At 44.1% G+C, this 23764-nt stretch overlaps 1 protein-coding gene across 1 annotated transcript in view; it reads right to left on the bottom strand.

The window, feature by feature from the left end:
• The window catches only part of LOC107105510 (contactin-associated protein-like 5), a 198443-nt gene that overhangs the window by 58635 nt on the left and 116044 nt on the right, over positions 1-23764 (bottom strand). Inside the window, exon 6 of the mRNA XM_015405492.1 lies at positions 7273-7476. Within this exon, the coding sequence (XP_015260978.1) occupies positions 7273-7476 (204 nt within the window). The remainder of the gene's footprint in view (positions 1-7272; positions 7477-23764) is intronic.

Here is a 23764-nt window from a genome sequence, read left to right on the forward strand (position 1 = left end):
CATGGAATTCACTGCTGCAGGAAGTGGCGGCAGCCAATGCTCCCTCTAAGCTGTGGAGTCTTCTGAGCCTGCTGCATAAATTACTTTGCTCTGGAGCCCTCCTTCCTGAGTGAAGACAAAAAAGTGTGAGCCAGAGGCTAAAAAACTGTGAGCTAGCTCACACTAACTCAGCTTAGAGGGAACACTGGTGGCGGCTACAAACACAGACAGCTTCAAGAGGGGATTGGATAAACATACGGAGCAGAGGTCCATCAGAGGCTCTTCGTTAAAAAGTACAGATGGAACATTAAGTCTGGGGCAGAGATGCTTTGCATTCTTGGTGCCTGGGGGGCAGCCTACCTCACTGAGTGGTTTTTGAAGATAAAATGGAGGCAAGTAAGATTCTGAAGATTTGACAGGTCGAAAGCAATGTAATGTGAGAAATTTAAATTTGGAAGGAGGAAGTGACCTAACAGGAAAGGCCAGGGAAGAAATCATGGATGTATGTTGGTATTTAAATTTGGATTTGATAGAAGGAAGTTACTTCAGTGGAAGAGGTGGGTTTGGGGGAGTGCTCTGAAAGTGACATCACCGGAAGGGGAAGGGTTTTAATGCAATGTGCTGGAAGTGACATCATTAGAAGGGGTGGAGTTTGGGAACTGACATCACTTGACCTTTGACCTGGAAGTGACATCACAGGAGAGGACATCACAAAAAGTCTCCTGGCTCCATCCCCAAAGTCTCCTGCTCCACCCCCAAAGTTCTCATATTTTCCTAGTCAGACCTGGCAACCCTACAGGTGAAGGACTGCTAAATTAGCATAGCTAGATTAGGGACCTTCCGCATTTTAAAATTATGTCCTTCCTGTCTCCTGATTGGCTCTTCTGGAGAATTCCGGCTCCTGCAGAGCTTCTGTTGTTGTTCTTGTCGTTCTTCCTTTAGCAGTGAGGTTAGACAGTTAAGGTTTTCTCTCTTCTGTGTTCTGTAACAGTTTGTTCCACTTTAATAAACCTCCTTATTTTCCCCTAAAATGTCAGTGCTCCACTTCCTTAGCATATTTAGGCCCCGGTCACACGGCAAAGTTGCCGCGGGAGAGGCACAGAAGATGGGCGGATTATCCAGGCGCAATCACACCCCAACATCTGGGAAGTGGAGCGCACCTGTGGCTTACCACCGACAATGCGCATTTAAAAACTAGTACCTCCAAGGTACTAGTAAACGTTTGTCATGGGCTGCCTCCAGACGCCCGTGGTGTGATGCCGCCAGCGCTCAGCATTTCCCTCCGGTCCCTCGTTTACCCGCTGGCGCTGAGGGAAGGACCCGTGGTTTGCCACCGGCCCGTCTGATCGCGTAATTACGGATCAAACTGCGCTGGGGCAATTAGCCACGCCTCCCCCTCGCGATATCCGGCCCGTGTGACTGGGGCCTGTAACTCTGCCAACACTGTCTGCTAAAATAACTAGATTATCCTGGACTTCCTCCTAAAAGGCAAATCCACTACAAAAGTCAAAGAAGTGAGGCTTTTAAGTTCCTTTCAGACATGAATATTTTTGTGCTTGTAATGCTTTAATCTCTTTTAGAAAAGAAATAACAGACATCATTTTTGTTAAAGAAAATAGAAAGAGATTAGTGGAGGACAAAGCCTGTTAATAGGTTTATGCAACAACAAGGGGAAAACTCAGGAAAAATGTCACTTGCATTTTAAACAAACATAATTAATCAAATAAAAGAAAAGATGTGAGTTTTTTTAGACAAATACTCCTTTAAATGCTTTTAGCTCAGTCTGTTCAGCTGAAATTAAAATTGAGTTAAACTTCAAACATGTAAATTACGTACAGTATTAAATGTCGTTTTGCTTCAATACAGACTAGAGCTGCATCCAGAAATAGGACTCATGAACCACCATTGGCCCAGAGGCCAATTTCTAGTAGACTAATTCTTGGCTGCTGATTCTGGGTTCTTTGTAAAATATGCTAGACTAGAGGAACCTTGGTGTGATCCAGCAATATGTGTAAATTTTTTTAAAGTAAAAAGGCCTAGTGAGGAAGACTATTCCACCCTATCTCCTACTTGCATTTAAGAAGCAATGTTCACTAGACTGCTGTATGATGGACAGTTCAATGCAGCCTTAATTGTCTCATAATGATGGTTCCATATATTAGCTGTGGTAGATGCCAATTCATAGTGGGGAAATCTTTTACAGTTGTATGTTGAAGTCCAAGAGACCAGAAGAATTTTAAAGCAAACTTTAAAAGCTGGGCAAAACCACCAAAGAAATTTACGAAATGCAAGGCAATTTTGATATACAGAGCAAGCAAAATGCTGCCCTACCATTCATTGTAGGTTTGGCAGACCCAGCCTGGAAACCAGCAGGAGATGGAGGGACACTGGGGCAACAATGTGATGTCACTTCTGGGTTTCCCATACTTTTCTAGGAACCACTGGAAACCAGGGCTATTTGGGGGCAGGAATGCACAGGAACGGCGTTCCGGCTGGCTTCGGAGTTGGCCACGCCCACTACAGCCAAAACCTCTGCGTGCCTGGCTACAGAGGGAAGGCCTGGAAAGCGACCCCCACTGGGCGACTCTGAGGCGGGCGGGCCAGGGGGGGCTTGCCCTGGCAAGCCAAGGGAAGGTGTGGGGTGTGGCCGAATATGCTAATGAGCCATCATGTCAGGGTATGGTCTAATATGCTAATGAGTTTATGCGGTTGGGTGTGGCCTATTATGCTAATGAGTTCCTGCTGGAAACGATGGCAAAACAATATCGTTTTTTCCTGATCCCTAAAAAGCACTGATGCCACTTCCAAGTTTTTCCCCGTGACTAAAAAAAAAAAAAAATTAAAATATTTCACCACCACTCAGAGTGGAGGTGGAAAAGAGAAGCTGGGAATGGGGGATGTCCCTCCCCCCACAGAGGGCTGGCAACCCTTGTCCATTTACAGGGGCCCAACATCTTGTATTTACTTCTTCCCTGATATAGCAAAATAGAAGAAGCTCTCAAGACACAATACATAGCTGGTGGAATGCATCTGGCATTATGGGTGCAGGCCTCCCTTAGAGGAACCCATCTCAGAATATATCCTGCCCAATAGAACTATTCCATTCTGTTATGTTCTGTCTTATGCAGTACAAGAAGCCTGCTAGATGTGTGCTTCCTAATTAAAAATACCTCACAAAACACTATCTTGTAGAATAACCACTGTGATGGGACTGATTTAATGGTTTTAAAATGTCTGTTTCAAAAGGACACTAACTTGGTTCATACCTTGCCCTATTAACAATCTGCCTAAATACTCTTTTACCACCCACAAGACATCCAGCCTCCCTCCCACTTGTCAGCTGCCCCAGATTCATTCTGCCGTTTTAAAAGGTCATCTATTTATGACAGTTCAAAGAAATCTGAAGTATGTGGTATATCTTTTGCACAACGCAGTGCAAAAATAATAACTGTTTGAAAATTATTAAAAGCACCATGTATCCTGCAGAAGCTAATTTGGGATGTTTTTAGATATTTCTCTAGTTCCCATGAGCTTAATAGTGGTCTTTGATTAAGCAAATTTAGAACCAGTTTGATGTAGTGGTCGAGGGCCCGGACTCTAATCTGGGAGAACCGGGTTTGATTCCCCACTCCTCCACTTGCACCTGGCTGGATGACCTTGGGCAAGCCGTAGTTCTGATAAGAGCTGTTCTTGAAATAGAGCAGTTTCTGTCAAGAGCTCTCCCAGCCCCACCTACCTTCACAGGGTGTCTGTTATGGGGAGGGAAAGGGAAAGGAGTTTGTAAGCCACTATGAGACTCCTATGGGTAGTGAAGGGTGGGGTATAAATCCAATCTCTTCTTCTTCTTCTCCCTGCCTTCGAGAGCCAGTTTGGTGTAGTGGTTAAGTGAGCGGACTCTAATCTGGGAGAACCGGGTTTGATTCCCCACTCCTCCACTTGCACCTGGCGGGATGACCTTGGGCAAGCCGTAGTTCTGATAAGAGCTGTCCTTGAAAAAAGAGCAGTTTCTGTCAGAGCTCTCTGAGCCCCGTCTACCTCACAGGGTGTCTGTTGTGGGGAGGGGAAGGGAAAGGAGTTTGTAAGCCGCTCTGAGACACCTTTGGGTAATGAAGGGCGGGGTATAAATCCTCCTCCTCCTCTTCTTCCTCTTCCTCTTCTTCTTCTTCTTCACAAAATAATGCTTTCCAATGGTGTTCTATTGCACAGAATGAGAGCACAGGTCATACTGATTCTGTTTTAGTCATGGCTGCTAAAGAGACACCACCTTTCCCCTATCTGATGCTAACAAATGGTTGTACAAAGTTAACATTTTGAAAGGGCAATTCCTCCCCTCCCCTCCTAGGGTTTCCAGCTACAGTCTGGGAAATTCATGGAGATTTGTAGGTGGTGCCCATGAAGGGAAGAATTTGGGGAGGGGTTTCACCTAGAATCTATGGGGTATCATATTCTACCCTCTAAAGCTGCCATTTTCTTGAGGGGGGCTGATCTCTGTAATGTGGAGATGTAATTCTGAGGGGACTCCAGGACCTGCCTGGAGGCTGGCAACCCGACTCTCTTCCCAGAAAGTAAGAGGAAAATAAGACGGTTTTATTTTTCCCCCTATGTGCTTTATTTTTCCCCCTTCTGTTTCTCTTTGGAGATTTGATGCTGTCTGTTACTTCACATGAACTCCATCAACTCATTCTATATTCTGCAGGCATTTCCTCTTGACTTCTTCTCCTCTTTCTCCCTCTCTGCTTGGTTGCATCTCAGTAGCTGAATGCAGCTTACACGGCTAAGATGCCTTGCTCAAGGCAGGGGTTCAATTACAGGGAATCAAAGACCTTCTTTTCTGCGTGGACAGAGACGACCCTGCACGGAGTAAAGCTACAACAGCTGTGAAATGAATCCTTGAAGTGCACAGATGGGCTGGGACATAACACAGCTCTGAAAGGAGCCTCTGAGAAAAGGGGGGAGGGGGGAGCCGCAGCAGGCACTGTGCTATAATTATATCGAAGTAGCCAATTTGTTTTTTAAAAGGAACAAAGACAATGCTATAAATGGCAATTAGTGTTTTTTCTTGATTAACTGTATCACTCTTAACAAATTATTAATGAATGAGAACAGAGAAGCTCAACCCTTACTCAGAGAATATTTAATTCATATCTCTACACTGAATAGTAAACATAATGAGCAACCAATTAAAGCGATGCAAGCATAGCCAGAAGAGGGGAAAGTGCTTTTCATGTAAAGAATTGATGCTACATATGCTAGGCTGACATTGCTAGTGCTTGCAATGAACAATCCATTTGGGCCGGATGATGGACTAACCAGGGGTCATCTTGTAGGAAAAGAGGTGCAGGAGCTCATTAGCACAACTCATTAGCATAACTTATTTGCATATGCCACACCCCCTGACATCACCGGAAGTGTGTCAGAAGGCAACACCCACCGCTCAGGTTCCACTGGACTGTTTTGGATTGCTAGCTATTGGAGGGGGGGAACGTGCAGATCTGTCCTCGCAGAGGAGGGAGAGCTTGTACCTGAATAGACCTTGGTCTTAAAGGTGCCACTGGACTGTTTTGGACTGGGGGGGAGAGGGGGCTCTGCAGTTTACCTGGCTGCTTCTTGCTCTGACTGAGGGCTGCTGGGAGCAGGGGGTGGGGCTTGTTGCATGTGCCCGCCCCCTGGGCTCTTTACTGCTGGAGCTCCACTCCTGTGCGCTCCTGCAGAAAATGACCCCTGATACGACCACAGTGCACAGGTGGGAATAGAGGTAGTTCCTGTGTAGTTTGTGGAGACTGCATATGACAAAGTGAGTTCAGATTCACAAAAGCATATGCCACAATCAATGTGTTAGTCTTTCAGATGTTAGAAGACTGTTGCTTTGGCTGCAATATATAAACAGGCCAGCAGCCTGGAATTAGTGAACCTTATGCATCAGATGTGACTCTGCTACCTTTTAAATAATTATTTTGAAAGCAGTGAGCAAAACTCCTTAGACATCATCATTTGGACAGGTTTAAAAAGCTTGTTCATTCCAAGCAGCAGAAATTGCACACTAGAATCGCGAGAATTCTATGCTTCTGATGCGCCAAACACAAAGGTTAAAATTTTACCTCCAAATGAATGGGAATTACCAAAATCTAAATACAATCATAGTTTTTTTCTGACAAGCTACAGCCTAACAAGCAAAATTTTATTGGGTTATAGTAATCAACACATATTGAAGCACACCATGCTTAAAATCAGCAAAGCAGATTGCAAAAAAAAAAAAAATGATACACATTGCAAATTAACATGCATCAAGGAGAAAGCACACCACTCATGATTTAAGTGGTGAACAGGTAGGGAATTCTCCAGTTCCCTGTCAAGAAGGCACAACTGAGCTCAGTCAATACACAATCAGTGCCCTTTTACAAATTAGTGTAATTCAGGTAGAAGGACTGGGGAGGAGGATGTCAAAACAGATACACAACACATTGTTAAAGCATTTAAGAGTGAAATCCTAAACATGCTTCTTTGAAAGCAAGTTTCACTAGAGCCAATGGAACTTACTTCAGACTAAACTTGCTGCATGACCCACTGAGTAAAAAAAAGGATCCATGAATTCTTGAAAGTGAGCTAGATTATGCTACAAAAAACAGTAATGCATGTAATGCCATACATGTTTACATGCATGTAAACCCCACTGAAAACAGCAGGATGTATTTTAAAGTGAACGTTCTTATACTTGGGCTGCACATCTCACTGACTTCCATGTGATCCCATGTAACCACTAAAGGACAGGTTTTTATTGGACCAAATAAATATCACATAAATAGGGCAGGATAACTCAGCTTACACATGAAATCTTGTTCAAAACAGAAGAATGTATCAGAAATAACTGCATGGCCAAAGAACTGCAACATATGTGCATATATTCAGCCCATGCAGTACACATAATGTACCTATCATTTTTTATGAGCATGACAGGTGTCAAAATACAACTGCCAAACAGAGCACACCCAGGGAAGCCTATTTAATAACAAATGTATTACAATCTTACAGCATCCTTCTTCTACATAACCTTTGCTAAAATAAAACCCTTCATGTTTCTGAAGTGTATGAAGCTAGCCAACACAAAGTCACAATAATATAGTAAGGATATATGCCGCTGTGTCACTACATTACTCCGCTCTCTCATCCACATGCCTTTCATTGTTGCGTATTAAAGGATGTTCTTCATATGGGACCTATTCTGCAATGACGATGGTGATGATTTAAGGATCAAACTGTGTTGTAGAATATGTTGGAATGTTTGAGGATACATACCCAAGTTGAGATGCAAAGCCAGCTTCCCTTTCTGAAGCTCCAGTGTTATATAATCTCCACGTTGCCCCTCTCCATGAAACAAGACCCCGTCTCCCTGCATACTCTTGAACTTCAGGGAAATAACGTCTTTAAAGGTGCTCATCTGTTTTTGGTTGAACCTGTAGAGGAGGGAGCTTCTCCCATCAAAGTCAGCAATATCTGATTCTATAGGAGAGAAAAAAGAGAAAGCTAGTGGTTCTTAAAGCAGAAGGGACCGGGAACATTAAAGTAACTAAGTTTTGTTAGGGAAGGAGTGGGAGGTCCTCTATCAAATATAGAGGACAACTGTTGTCAGATGTCTCCTATTGAAAGGTACAGTCCTTGTTTCAAAACTTCAGAGATATTTTGTACTTTCAGAGTGTAGCTACTTTAAATCACTGCAGTTGATACCCACTAGTGAAGATGTTGTGGCACAGTGGCTAAGAATGTGTATTATGAACCAAGAAAACTCATAGTCCAGATTTTGCCTTTATGTCCACTCACTGGGCCTCCCTAAAATATCTGTAATATGAAACAGGAAAATGGACATACCTTATGTTGTTGGTATATCAGTCATTGGTATACAGTGAAATGAGTGCAATGAACACCCTATAAAACTAAGGACAGTTATTATTATATAACTAAGAATAAGGTCCGTTGTGGAAATAAATACAACGAGCTCTAGAAAGAGGCTCTGGGTGGATGCTTCAGCTTTGGACACTCAGCGTCAATTTGCTGTGGTGACCTCAGCAGGGCATATTGACACAGAGTCCACCATTTTCTCTAGGGGAACTGATCTCTGCCATCTGAAGAGCAGCTGTAATTCTGAGTGGTCTCCAGCCCTCACCTGGAGACTGGAAGCAGTGATTCCCCAGGAGGAAATGACTGGTTTGGAGGGTGGAGCCTATGGCATTGTACCTGTTTGAGGTCTCACCCCTCCTCAAACCTCACCCTCTCCAGGCTCCACTCCTCAAATCTCCAGGAATTTCCCAACCTGGAGTTGGCAAACCTATCTCCTTCCCAGCCAACCATCAACCTACTTTTATCTGCCCCTCTGCTTCAGCTTTCCATCTCCTCCCCCCTCCCTCCTGGAGAGCAGTTGTAATTCAGAGTTATCTCCAACCCTCACCTGGAGGTAGTCAGTTCTAACAAAGAACGTGTTTGAGTGTCTTTCCAAAGCTTTGAAATAAATTTTGCTTTTCTCGAAAACGTGGATTTATTCTCGATGCTTGGGGATCCAACAACCCCTCAAATCTCCAGAAATCTCTCAACCTGGAGTTTGCAACCCTATCTCCTTCCCAGCCAACCATCAACCTACCACTATCTGTCCCTGATCTCTACCATCTGGAGAACAGTTTTAATTCTGAGTGATCCCCAGACCTCACCTGGAGATTGGCAGCAATTGTTACCCAGGAGGCAAAGTACATTCTTTCTCCACAGTGGAGGCCAAAGCAGCTTACATCATTCTCCTCTCCCCCTTTTGATCTGCACAACAACCCTGCGAGGTAGGTTAGGCTGAAAGTCTGTGACTTGTCCAAAATTGCCCACTCGATTTTCACAGCAAGAACCTGGGTCTGGCAGGCCCTGCTCTGAAATGGTAACTGCTACGCCTAGGGTAGCCAACCTCCAGGTGGAGCCTGAAGATTTTCAGGTATCACAACTGAACTCCAGACAACAGATCTCTCCTCCCCTGGAGAAAATAATTGCTTTGGAGGATGGGCTCTATGGTATTCTATTCAGCTGAGGCAAATAATTCACTCCCACCCATGCCGAGCTATGTTCTATAAAGTTTATAGGAACAAGAGGATTATAGGAAGCAGTAATGAACGGGCCTTTGAGTAGCAGAAAGACCTTCAGGATGTAAGAATTTACAAGCAGATAGAGAAGGAAAACCAGAGAAGCTCTGATCAGTAGAAAGCATAAATTACAGCTCCCGCCAGTCAGAATGGACTACATGTGCTTTGTATTATTATATGGTGGTGGAACATGCTGTCAAGTCACAGACAGCTTGTGGAAACCGCATAGGGTTGTCAAGGCAAAAGATGAGCATAGGTGGGTTGCCAAAAGGACTCAGGCTAATTAACATTTGGCATTCTTCATGGATTGGATTTGGCAGCACTAGCAATCAGAGCAGCAGGCGAAATAGTCACTCACCCTAAATGTGCAAATCTCTAAAACTTAAAAAGTTCACTCATTGAGAAAAAGATGTGTGCACTGGCACATATATCCCTAATAGTTTGAAACAATGTTGTTATTTGCACCATGGCTTCTTCTGCTGCTAAAATTCAAAGGCCATATTAATTGATGAGATATTATTAAAATATATTTGTGTTTGTTACTATGGCCCCAGTCACATGAGCAAGATAATCTGGGGGGGGGGTGAGGCTTTTTGCTCCAGAGCAAAATGAAGCGTGGTAGGTCAATCACACATTCCCCCGAGGCTCTGTGCTCAGGCCGTGAGCCGCCGATCAAACGGTGATGGCGAAGCATGGCAACGAAGCAGTACCGCATTTGTGCATGTGCGCATTTGTGCGCATACCACAGAGGCTTACAAAAAAACATCCATTGGGCACCAGATGCGATGGGATACCAGCGCTTCTGTGATCAGATGCCCATCCACACCCCGTGTTTTCCAGATAATACTACACTTTTCCAGCTACTTTTAAACTCCGCATATTCGGCTGGACGCTACGGGTTGGAGACGGGAGCGCGACGCTTGCCAGATGTTGCCATATGATTGTGCCCTCTTAATCTGCCCGGCAGCCGTGCCTCTCGCGCGGCAAATTTTCCAAGTGACCGGGACCTATATATATTCTGGTGCTTATTCCCTGGTCGTTTCTTATTTAGGTCCTGATTTTTTCCTAACATACAAATACTTGGTGGGCAGGTAGGCTCAAGATGAAAAATTCCCCTAATAAGAGAATAAGGTGATTATTTTTTCATCATATCCTGAGGTACTAGTTGGGGTTGCCATTTTCTGCTCAAACATCTCATTTAAGGCGGAGAAAGGATTTTAATAAACAGATTTCAGTTCAAGTATGGATATTGCCAACAATGTGTCACACAAAGTAGCATACTCAGGGGTCATGAGAAAATTGCAAACGGCACAAAAAATTGTAACATCTTGCTCAATAATAATACAGAGAAGATTTGTCTATGAAAAATATACCAAGGTTAGAAAAATAAAATCTCCTATGAGAATGTGGTAGAGGGAAGATTTAAAGGTGAATTGTTGCCTGGCAACACTATCTCCTTACATTATTACTATTATTTTTTAAAATTTGAATTGTCCAATCCCTGCTACTGCAGGGCTCTGGGCAATGTACAACAATAGATGAAAATATAAAAGCATAAAAATCAGATACATAAACAATACTGGTATTACAACTTTAAAGGACTCCAGATGGCGAGCTACACATTACGTCACATTCTGGACTTGCAGGGCCCTGATGGTGTTCAGCCGAGAGTTCCACCAGGTTGGGATCAGAACCAAAAAGGCCCTGGCCCTGGTCGGGGACAACTAGAGATCTCTGGGGCCAGAGACCACCAGCAGATTGCTATCCAAGGAGTGTAATGGCCTCCCAGGGACATACCAGAGGAGACTGTCCCACAGATACATTGGTCCCTGACCACTCAAGGCCTTAAAAGTCAACACCAAAACCTTGAACCTGACTCGGTATTCCATTGGAAGCCCATGTAGCTGGTGCAGCACAAGTTGTATGTGTGCTGTCCATGACATTCCCATCAGGACTCACGCCACTGCATTTGAATCAGCTGGAGCTTCCGTATCAGTCTCAAGGGCAGGCCAATATAAAGCAAGTTACAGTAGTCTAGCCTGGAGGTGACTGTTGCACGGATTACCACGGCTAGGTCAGGGCATGACAAGAAAGGGTCAATTGCTGAGCCTGGCGCAGATGAGTTGGGCTTTCATAGTTAGGGAGGTGTCCAAAATCACACCCTTGATGGACTGTGCCAGGGTCAACGGTGCCCCATCAAGAGCAGGAAGACTATGCCCAAACCCTGAAGTCCCCCGCATCACAGAACCTCCATCTTAGTTGGGTTCAGTCACAGCCTGCTCTTTTTTAACCACCCCACCATGGCCTCCAAAGCCATGGCCAGATTTTACAGGGTGGCAGCTGGGTGAACGTCCAACAACAGATACAGCTGGGGGTCATCAGCATACTGGTGACACCCAAGCCTGAAACTCCATGTAGGTGAGGGGATGCAAATAGATGTTAAATAACATTGGGGAGAGGAGCGCCCCCTGAGGGACCTCACACATTAAAGGGTGCCTAGAGGGCACACTCTCTCTCAGTGCCACCTTCTGTCCCCGACCACGGAGAAATTAAGTAAGCTATTGAAGAGCTACCCCACAGACTCCCACGTTAGCTAGGTGGTGGGCCAAAAGATCATAGTCGACTATGTCAAGCACCACTATGAGGTCTCGCATTAACAGCAGCACTGACCTGCCTCAGTCCAGCTGTCTGCAGAGATCATCTGTCAGGGCAACCAACAGCATCTCTGTCCTGTGGCTGGGGTGAAAGCTGGACTGGAATGGATCCAATACATCCTTGTCTTTCTGTATAGCCTTTCTCTGAATGTTTCTCTGTTACCAGATAAGGGAGTTTTCAGTGTCAGCATCAAGATGTTACCCCCTCCAAACCCCTACAAACGTAGGTAAGGAGGCAGTTTTTGTCTTAGATTCAATCAAAGAATCATGACAAGAATTAAGTGTGAAAGAATGCCATCTCATGATGTGACCGCTAGGTCCCTGTGAGAAACTGCCAGTCCCCTTCATCAAGGACTAGGGTCTCCAACTGTGATGTAGAAATTCTTGGAGATTGGGGGGGGGGGTGCTTGTGGAAATTGGAGTTAAGAGAGTGGAGGGAGCTCAGCAGGGATATGATTTCCATTTCTCCTAGGCTGTGGTACATTCACCTTGTGGGCTTGTGGAGTTACAAGACCTCCCTACATCCAGACCAAAATGAACAACCAGTGCTTGTGCGACAATAACCTGACATTCTGAAAACTACGTGGACAGACGAGTGATATCAGCTAACGTAATTTATTTAGTGAGGAACAAGACAACTTTAGCCGGCTCGCAGGCCAGCTTATATTCTCCATGAAACCACCACCCAGAACACACCCCCACATCACAATAGGTTATTTACAGTAGCCGAGAGTTCCATAGGCTTTCGGCTGGGAACCTAGCCCTCTGATAGGTGTGGGCTAGGATCTGCTTAGTTCATTGTTTCGTTGAGCGAAGCTCGATGTTTGCGCTTGACCGTGTGGAGCCCAAGCCGGCCACATGGTCCGAACTGGATACATTACACATTCCAAACTACTCACACAACACACAAAACCATTATTGGCATGAAAGTTCCAAACTACTCAACGAGTGTCCAAACAGCATACACCAGCTTGGCAAATCAATCAAGCTCTAAATAAGGATAGCCATCTCCTTCCCTATAAGCATCCCTCCCAGAGTAACTCAAGTAATGAGAAAACACTGTTCCAATCACTCATGGAAAAGACCACAAATTTTGTGTCTTAAAGGACCTACTTTTAGTCGGGTATTTAAGGTTCAGTTTCAAACCAGGACTGCCCCTTCACCACTGCAAATTTTAAAATGTTTACTCTTCAGGATCAGGCCATGTAAGGAATATTCTCTCTCTCACTCTCCCCCTCTCTCATTCCCTTGCCCCAGCTGTTCTGTCTTTGAGCCTGGCTCCTCTGTGTCTTCATCCCAAGCGCTCCCTGTTTTTATTGTTGTTGACTGGATATTCATTGATTCCTTTTATTTTGTTTTCAATTACTGTTTTAAATAGGTGATAGGTCACTACTATTGCTACTTGAGAGCAAGCAAAATACAAGATAAACATTTTCAATAAACAAAAATAAAGTAGAAAAAATGAATGGCACATGCTGAACACTTATCTGGGACTATTTTAAAACACGTTATGCTACACTTCTGCTCTGCTGAAGACATGAAATCTGTGGGGAAATGAAGAGGCCAGAGTGGGAAAAGTACATGTCATCTAAACAATCTGACATTCAGAAGTCAGTGGTGGAAGTTTGCATGACAGCAGATTATTCGTTTCTTCTTAAATATAATAAGATTCCTGGTACATGTTGTCAAGAAATTGGACCTTTAGTTCAGTTTCTTGTTCTTTCATTAGACACACTCAGGCCTCATATTACTCTCTAGGCCTTCAAATGGGTTGAAGCGACCAAATGGGAGATAACTGGCTGTTGATATTGCATGGTTGACAAATCGACCTTGTGACTTTTGGATAACAGTTCAAGTACAGGGACAAACCATTTGTTTACCAGGTTTAAAATGTTTACTCTTCAGGATCAGGCCATGTAAGGAATATTCTCTCTCTCACTCTCCCCCTCTCTCATTCCCTTGCCCCAGCTGTTCCGTCTTTGAGCCTGGCTCCTCTATGTCTTCATCCCAAGCGCTTCCTGTTTTTATTGTTGTTGACTGGATATGCATTGATTCTTTTTATTTTGTTTTCAATTACTGTTTTAAATAGTTTATAGGTCACTACTATTGCTACTTGAGAGCAAGCAAAATACAAGATAAACATTTTCAATAAACAAAAATAAAGTAGAAAAAATGAATGGCACATGCTGAACACTTATCTGGGACAATTTTAAAACACGTTATGCTACACTTCTGCTCTGCTGAAGACATGAAATCTGTGGGGAAATGAAGAGGCCAGAGTGGGAAAAGTACATGTCATCTAAACAATCTGACATTCAGAAGTCAGTGGTGGAAGTTTGCATGACAGCAGATTATTCGTTTCTTCTTAAATATAATAAGATTCCTGGTACATGTTGTCAAGAAATTGGACCTTTAGTTCAGTTTCTTGTTCTTTCATTAGACACACTCAGGCCTCATATTACTCTCTAGGCCTTCAAATGGGTTGAAGCGACCAAATGGGAGATAACTGGCTGTTGATATTGCATGGTTGACAAATCGACCTTGTGACTTTTGGATTAACAGTTCAAGTACATGGACAAACCATTTGTTTACCAGGACTGGACTTGACGCCAATGCATCCTTCAATTGGTGCTGTGATTTGCACTACACAAGGGATGGGTTAGATTGCAGATCTATCCCATCATAAAGTGGCTCCTCCTGGGGCATCTGTTGTAACAGGTTCATATCAACATAACTTCAATGGTCTGATTTTTAGTTGGGCTAAAGGGCTCTGTCTCACACAGATCTTAGGCCTTTAAAAAGTTAGTCTTTCGGTTCTTCGTTCATACCTAGCTCTGCTATCATGAGGTATGATAAGCTAAACTCAGGCCCCAGTCACACCGCAGGAAAAGCCGGGGCAGAAGTGCGGCTTTTTAGAGCCACAGTAAAAGAGAAGTGTGGCAGTGGGATCAGACAGATCCCCCGCATATATGCTCCCCAGCGTGATCAGATGCAAGGGGGAAGCCACGGACAGGAAAGCGAGGCAATTCAGCTGCGCATGTGTGCGCCTGCAGAGTTCGGCAGGAGGCCTCGCATGCTGCGGGAGATAGGAGCGTCAGTGATCACACGACTGCTCATGCCGTGGCTTTTCCAGTAGGTAGTAGTGTTTTGCAGGGTCACTGATGAATGAGACACTGGAAACTGAACACACTACGGCCCTATGGTTCATTGTTGTATATTGCCTAGATAGGGACTCTGCGGCAAGTGATGCCCTGTATTCTTGTTGCTTGGGGGGGGGGTCAACAGTGGGAGGGCTTCTAGTGTCCTGGCCCCACTGCTGGACTTCCTGATGGCACCTGGTATTTGTGGCCACTGTGTGACAGAGTGTTGGACTGGATGGACTATTGGCCTGATCCAACATTGTCTTATATATTGCCTCTCTTCATCAGACCATGTATAGTAACCGCTGCTATCAGTATTATTAGCACTTTATGTAAATTGTTGTTTATGTGAATTTTGTTGTATTTATTGTTTTATCGCATTTTACCTGTGTATGCTGCCTTGAGACAGTTTGCCCCGGCATAGGCGGGATATAAATTTAAAGTAATAAATAAATAATAAAAATACCGTATATTAAATCTAAAAAAAGCAGAAACACAAAACAAAGAGAGGAAAAGTCTACAAAACAGATCTATTGTTTGCTTTGCACTTTAATTGCTTGAGCACAGAGCTTAGCTGTTACCTTAGTGATAGCTAGAATTTCATCTATCAGCAGTTTCTCCAAACAAGCCTAATCTGTCACCACTACTAGGTCATCCCAAAAATGAAGAATTGTCGTGTCTCAAATGTCTTTATAAAAAGGGCAGCAGATGACAACGTCTTCCAACTTTTCCACCTCACCTAGGGAGCAGGGACAAATCCTTTCAGAACATGGGATCTTCTGATATTTCACTCAGAGAGTAGTTGTCGATGGCATTTCATTTGAATGGAGGGAGGTGTCCAGTGAGATGCCACAGGGCTCGGTTCTGGGCCCAGTACTTTTCAATATTTTTATAAATGATCTGGATGTGGGTGTGGAGGGGCTACTCAAATTTGCAGATGACACCAAATTGGGAGGAGCAGCGAACACATCAGAAGGCAGGGATAGAATTCAACAAGATCTGAACATGCTGGAACAGTGGGCGGATGTGAACAAGATGCAATTTAACAATGATAACTGCTGAGTCTTATACCTGGGTAACAAAAATGAGGAGCACACATACTGGATGGGAGATGCACTTCTGAGGAGTGTAAACAAGATCTTGGGGTAAGGATGGACCAAAAGTTAAATATGAGCAGCCAGTGTGATGCAGTGACAAAAAAGGCTAATGCAGTCTTGGGGTGTATCAACAGAGGTATAACATCCAAATCACAAATGTCATAGTCCTGCTGTACACTGCATTGGTCATACCGGACCTGGAGTATTGTATGCAGTTTTGGATGACTCACTTCAAAAAGGATGTGGACAGAATGGAGCGTGTGCAGACGAGAGCGACGAGGATGATCAGTGGCCTGGAGACCAAGCCCTATGAGGAAAGGCTGAGGAACTTGAGAATGTTTAATCTGGAGAAGAGGAGGTTAAGGGGGGACATTATGGCTCTCTTTCAGTATTTGAAGGGTTGCCACTTAGAGGAGGGCAGGGAGCTGTTCCTGTTGGCAGCAGGAAGATGGGATTCACAATAATGGGTTTAAATTAAGGGCAGGAAGGTACCAGCTGGATATTAGGAACAACTTTTTTACAGTAAGAGTTGTGCAACAGTGCAACAGTGGAATCACTGTGGTGGTGAGCTCACATTCACTAGTTGTCTTTAAGCAGCAGCTGGACAAACACTTGTCAGGGATGTTCTAAACTGATTCTGCACTAAGCAGGGGGTTGGACTAGATGGCATGTATGACCCCTTCCAACTCTGTGATTCTATGATTCCCTTCCAACACCATCTAGGCAGGGTAAAAGCCCTTCTGTGGGGAGGAAAATCTAAAATTTTAAGATATTGGGCCATTGTCATGAAGTATCTCGATTTCACAGGAGCCCTAAAATTTGCAATTTTCATTAAATCTGGCTGCTGCTCCATGTCACAAACTCTTTGTTTAATTATAGATTTTGCATGATCAATGGTCTGTGACAAAAGAGCACCAGGTGAAAGGACCATTCTTTCTAAAGCACCCTCAATTAAGAATAACCATTTTGGCTGATAGAAATCTCGCATTATTAAGGGAAGAAGGCCTTTTGGTTTCATGTGTATCCTAAGCCACTGAGAGGCCAACAGAATTCTTGCCTCAATTCTCATTTGTCCCATTTCTAGGCAAAGAAGGATGTTAGGAACACTGGGGGGGGGGGAATGGACATGTAAGATGGCATGTAAATGTCCATGTAAGATGGACAATGTAAGAGGCCAACAGAATTCTTGCCTCAGTTCTCATTTGTCCCATTTCTAAGCAAAGAAGGATGTTAGGAACAATGGGGGGGGGAAATGGACATGTAAGATGGCACGAAGAAATTTAGACTGTCTTTTTTCAAAGGAGTCCAAACTAACGGCCGAAATACCTAAAAAGGTGACATAAAGAAATTGAGATATTCCTTTAACTTGAAAGAGCTTCAGCACAGCAGGTACACAGGATCACCCTTTGGAGCGAAAGCATCCCAGAATCGCATATGTAGCTCTCTCAGCACACCCTACCTTCAGAGTACAATGTGCTGCGTTAGATCCAGTCTCCTGAAATACGACCCCGAGGTAAGTAAATGTATTAGCCTGCTCGTTTTTGTTCCCCTTCATCGACCACACTCTCTCTTTTGGATGCCTACCAAATGCCATGACTTTGGTCTCGTCAAAGTTAATTGTGAGGCGTTCTTTGCCACAATATGTGGTAAGACGATCAAGTGCCCTTCAAAGTCCCAGCAGCACTCTTGATAATAGGACCACATCAACTGCATATTGCAGTATTGTTAAAACCCTCAAAACAAGTTTTTTGGGGGTGGGGGTGGAAATCAGAGTTTGTCAGACAATTGACCATGTCGCTTAGATAAAATTAAATAAGGTAGGAGCTAAGAGGCAGCCCTGGTTTGGTGAAGTGTCCCAATGGGCTGTATCTCACCCTATGGGTAGATTCATTATAAGAACATAGGAACGTAAGAAAAGCCAATGTTGGATCAGGCCAACGGCCCATCCAGTCCCACACTCTGTCACACAGTGGCCAAAAATATTAAACTCTCCCTCTTTTCTTCCCTGCTGATGTAGTAGTCCAACCATTCCCCTCACGGTAGGCCGAATGGCCCCATACCTATCTAATATACAAGCACCACAACAGCACAGAGCTTTTTCACTAGCAAGATTCAATGCACTACCATCAACAGTCTTGCATGGGAGATATAATAATATAGCATATACGTCTAGACTTTGTCATTGTAACTCTGGATGCATCGAGACAGTTTCACATATCTGTTTGCACTGCCAATTTTATTTAGACATACGTTTTAGATATTTAAACCCTATTTTAGCCAACATGACGGACCTTCCTGATGCTTTAAAAGTGCACCGTCTTCTGAATGACTCCGCTACTGAAGTATCAGTGAAGGTAGCCATGTTTTTACAATCAGCTATAAAGCTACGTCAGGAAAAACTATCTAAATGAGCAACACTCTGTAACAAATTGTTTTATGTAACATTATGCAATACTATGTAGTTTGCAAAATAGTTGGTTTTATATGTATGGTCTTATATGGTTTGATATGTATCGTTTGTTATAGTAATCCTCTTTTAAGGTATTGTTTTATGCCAATAAAGGCTAACTAGTAGTCCAGCCTCAGGCAAACCAAGAAGATCTGGTTTATATTCTCTTTGAACCCCAGTTCCCTGGTTATGGGAAACACCTCCTCCCTCACTTCTCACGGTTGTCCAGAAGCCACTACCACCAGCAGCAAACCCAATCTTCTCCCCCCCCCCAGCCATCTAGAAGTTCATGGCTGCCCAGAAAATTGGGCGCACGCGCACACACACAGGTCCTAGTCTGGGGCTTGGTTCTTCCCTCCCTCCCCTCCTCTTCTTAACTATCTTTTATTGCCATTGTTTTCTGGCCTGCAGCTGTCCCTTCAGTACTGGGCCCTGAATTTTCATGAGCTGCAGTGGCTCAAGTGGTTAAGACGCTGAACTGCAGCCTGTGGAAGGTCAGTAGTTCAGCAGTTCGAGACCCGAGTTACCGCATGACGGAGTGAGCTCCCGTCTCTCGTTCCAGCTCCTGCCAACCTAGCAGTTCGAAAGCAAGAAATTGCAAGTAGATAAATAGGGACCACTTCGGTGGGAAGGTAACAGCGTTCCGTGCGCCTTGGTGTTTAGTCATGCCGGCCACATGACCACGGAAACGTCTTCGGACAGCGCTGGCTCTTCGGCTTTGAAACAGAGATGAGCACCGCAACCCTAGAGTCGGACTCGACTGGCTTTCGAGCAGGGGAACCTTTACCTTTACCTTTAAGCAGGCCACCATGTAGGTGAAACTGTCACACAGCCAGTCAATTAAGGCAAAGAGATCTTTAATAGCTAAGCGTACAGATCTACTTGGGAGATACTCAATGGGCAATTCCTACAGTCAGAGAGCTAAATAAAAGAATATAAAGATCTAATGCTAACATTCTAAGCTTATAATTGCAAGACAGGACTTTACCGTCCTCTCCCAAGGTAGTGTCAGCATTGGATCAAGGCTTGATGCTTGACTTCATGATCCCCCCTTGTGACAAAGAGCTGTTTTTAACCTCTTCACTGCAGTTGAGGAGTGTCTGCTTGGGAGCAATGAGAGAATTGGGGGGCTGGCCGAATCTTTCCTACTAAAACCAGTTTTCCCCTGTCTCCACAGTTTTGAATCAATGGATTCAAGGACTTTGGACCCGGATAGTAAAACCATCCATCTTGGCTCTGTGACATGGTCACCAAGTAGCTAGAACCAATTCTGGGAATTGTCTCTGGTTCTCAGTCCATTTGTCAAATTAAGAGTATTGTTTTCTCCTGCCTGCAGTATTTCAAGCTTTTTACAGGCAGTTCGTAAAATGAGCAGGTGGTTTATTCAGAGTGTCTGTCATCCCTTCCAGAACAGAGGCAAGCCCTTCTGAAGTTGCCCTAGGATGAAAGAGTTAAAATGGGGTGAGGGAAATTCACCTTAAGCACTTCTCCAAGCTTCCCCCAATTTGAATTTTGTCAGTAATTCAAAATGCTTCACAGATATTTCTGTGCAAGTCTTTACAATAGTCCTATGATGTAATATTGGCTGACGGGAAACTGAAGCTGGAAGACTGTGGCTTCCTAAGACTATCTGATGAGCTCATGGCAGTTATGAGATCTGAACCAGGGACTGCCTGGTTCACAGCTCAGTCTCTTGGCCATTGTATGATATTACTGTCCAGTAAGAGGAACTCATGACTTGAAATGAGGCAATAAAATTTAGAGTCACTAAATCTAATGATCAAACATAGTGTCCTTAGCTATATGTTTAAAAGAAAGCCCCCTCACCGTAAAATCAACGCCCAGGCCAAACCACTGGACCTAGAGACACCAAATTTGGGGAGAGTGCTCCTATAATGGTGTAGGTGCTTGCTAAGAAGGGATTTTTTTAGAAATTCAACCCCTAAGTGGGAAAAAAGTGGTAAAATGTGATCACCCATTGATTCGTATGCAGCTGCCAGGCAGCTGCCTCCCTGCACCCCCCACTGTCTGATTGGTCAGCTGCAGAGCTCAGTGTTCTGAGGTTAAAAACCCCAACAATTACAGCAGACTGCAGAGAGCTAATGACAGTTGAGGAAATCAGGAGTGTCCAACAAATACTTGTGAGGTGAAGCAAAGCTGCTGGCCCAGCCTCTCTGATGGCTTCCAGCACACTACCCCCACCTCCTACACCTAACAGGCGGTTGTCTGTCAGGTGCAGCCCCACCTCCACAGTGGCTTCTAATATTCCTCCCCCCTCCCCCTCCTACACTGGACAGGCAGATGCCTGTCAGGTGTAGGAGAGGAGGTGGGGTGGCTTCCAACACACTCCCCCCATCTCCTACACCTAACAGGCGGTTGTCTGTCAGGTGCAGCCCAACCTCCACAGTGGCTTCTAATATTCCTCTCCCTTCCCCATCCTACACTGGACAGGCAGCTGCCTGTCAGGTGTAGGAGAGGAAGTAGGATGCTTACAGCTGTTGGGGAGGTCTGCTCAGCAGGACTGCCTTAGCACTGCTGCTGGCCCAGCCTCCCCGATGCCTTTAAATACAATCCCCCCCAACACCAGAAAGGCCAGGGTCTGTCAGGTGTAGGAGCAGGGCCAGGGTATGAACGTTTATGGGGAGATAGTAAAGGATATTTCTAGGAGCCACTTCGATGCGTGCCTCCCTCATGAACCTGAAGAAATGTCCACCACATCACCACTCCCTCACACCAACTCCCCCTCACACCTCTCACCTTTTACTGTCCCCAAGAAAGCTCCTGGCAAACGTCGAGTCAGATACACCAACGCTACAAGGAGGAGGCAACTTAGGAATGTGACAAAGACATTTGCACATAGTACTCCTGCAGTGCACTGAGCTGCACATACCAAGTACCAGCAAGATCACCCTGAGGTGCTCAGAACAACACAGTCTCCATATGAGCAAAACAATCCAGGAACACAGGTAGAAAGGCCATCACTTTCGTGGAAGGTGGAAGGAGTTGACTTAGCAGATGGCTGCTTCTTAAATGGACAGTTCTATGTGGCCTGCTCCAGAGTGAGCTCATTAAGCAGCCTGGTGATCCTAGCACCTGAGGGCAGAACCACCAATGTGGTCTAGAGAGAGGTCCTTCAGTAGAGGGGGGAAAGTACGTATGTCTCACTTCATTTCTTACACTACAATCTTCTCCACTACAATTCCTACAAGAAATGTCGCATTTCAAATTTCACATCATCAGTATTATAACTGGATTTACGGAACTTAAATACCGTAGCGAAGCACGGGTAGCAGGCTAGTAATAAAATGATTGCTTCAGAGCCAAGATTGAGCTGGAAGGGGGAATATTCATGAACATTTCATCAGTGACAAAAAACACCTTTACTTTTTTGAAAATTTGGAAAATTTGGAAATTCCATCAAAAGGGACAAAATGGTTATTCAGGAAACACCACCTTCATTCTGAACAGAATGCCCTTTTTCCTCAATGGCATCAGAATATAACCAGATTCCATGGACTATCTGGCATTGTAATACCATTACTACATGATGCTTTATTAGCTAGCATTACCCATGTAAGTAGTCCTGGAAGTACTGACCTCATTCTGAGTGAGGTTTGTTTGCCCTCATGATAGCAGCACACCAGCAAATCCAACTCCCTACGTAGCAACATGATATATATAACCATTTACTGCATCATCTCTGATTGGCTGGGATTTGTCCTCAGTCACTCATTTAAAGTACAGAGAGAATAATTTTGACTCATACTATAAGGTTGTTGCTAGAATATGAATGTGAAGCACTTTAAAACTTGAAGGGCTACATAAATGCTAATGATGATGATGCACTATTCATATTATTCCATTCATATGCTGTTTCCTCACACTTACCTTCATTTGCCTAAATATTTACATATCAATCTATATTTAAGGGGATAATCCACCAATCCACCTCTACATCACATATAAATCAGAAACATTTGTGAAACTTTAATCCCCTTAGAAGCAGTCATTCTATATTTTCAAAAACAACGACTGTTCAGTTGATGTTTGAGATTTCTTCATTGTTGTTCTGTTCCTGCCTTCCTTGCTAAGAGAGGATAACAAGCAGATCTTTTGACCACAACCAGTAAACGGAGAACATGCTTCATAGCCCTATCAGTAGTGCTTGACAGAGGAAGCATGTGTTGCGTTTTGGAGGTTTGTTTCAATCAATAAGCTTTTGGGCAATCCTCCCAAAGAAGGTGCCACTCAGAAAGACACATCAATTTATATAGAAACACTGAGATATTGCTAGCAAATTATATAGAAACACTGAGATATTGCTAGCAAACCCAGGACAAATCTCAGATAATTTGTTTTTTGGTAAGCCTGTCGTACAGTTACGAGGAAAGGCTGCTTAAAAATGCTACGTTAGCCTGGATGATCTGTGACCAGCCATATACAATACAGTCAAATATGCACCTATAAGATCAGATGCTTCTCTGGCCAGAGAACTGTCAACTCATGAATGACATATCCTGGGAGACGGAATTATAGTACTTTGGTGGGGCCCTATAGGTGAGAAGACAAAGGGCAGAACATGGGAATATCCAGGTTTGGGAAAGGGATGAAAGGGCAGAGACAATGTCTCATGATGTGGAGCTGAATGACAAAAGGACAGAGCCCACACATCTAGGGGTATAATGAAGTGGGGAAAGGAAAGAGCCAAAACATGCACATCTACCACATGCACTAGCAAGTCCCCAACCACTGACCAAGAGAGAGATCTTTGAGTCATAGTAGATAACTCAATGAAAATCTCGAGACTGTGCAACTACAATAAAAAGGGTCAACACTATGCTGGGGGTTATTAGAAAGGGAAATGAAAACAAATCAGCCAGTATCATAATGCCAATGCCCCTGTATAAATCAATGGTGCAACTTCATTTGGAATACTGTGTGCAATTCTGGTCACCACACCTCAAAAAGGATATTATAGCACTGGAAAAAGTGCAGAAAAGGGCAACTAGAATGATAACACTTTCCCTATACAGAAAGGTTAAAACGCTTGGGGCTCTTTAGTTTGGAGAAATGACGGATGAGGGGTGAAATGAACGAGGTTTACAAGATTATGCATGGGATAGAGCAGGTAGAGAAAGAAGTACTTTTCTCCCTCTCTTGCAATACAAGAACTCATGGGCACTCAATGAAATTGCTGAGCAGTCGGGTTAGAATGGATAAAAGGAAGTACTTCTTCATCCAAAGAGTGATTAACACATGGAATTCACTGCTACAGGAGGTGGTGGCAGATACAAGCATGGACAGCTTCAAGAGGGAATTGGAAAAACATATGGAGCAG

This window comes from Gekko japonicus, unplaced genomic scaffold, assembly GCF_001447785.1.
Source record: "Gekko japonicus isolate JY-2015 unplaced genomic scaffold, Gekko_japonicus_V1.1 scaffold2235, whole genome shotgun sequence".
In the NCBI taxonomy this organism is placed as follows: Eukaryota; Metazoa; Chordata; class Lepidosauria; order Squamata; family Gekkonidae; genus Gekko; species Gekko japonicus.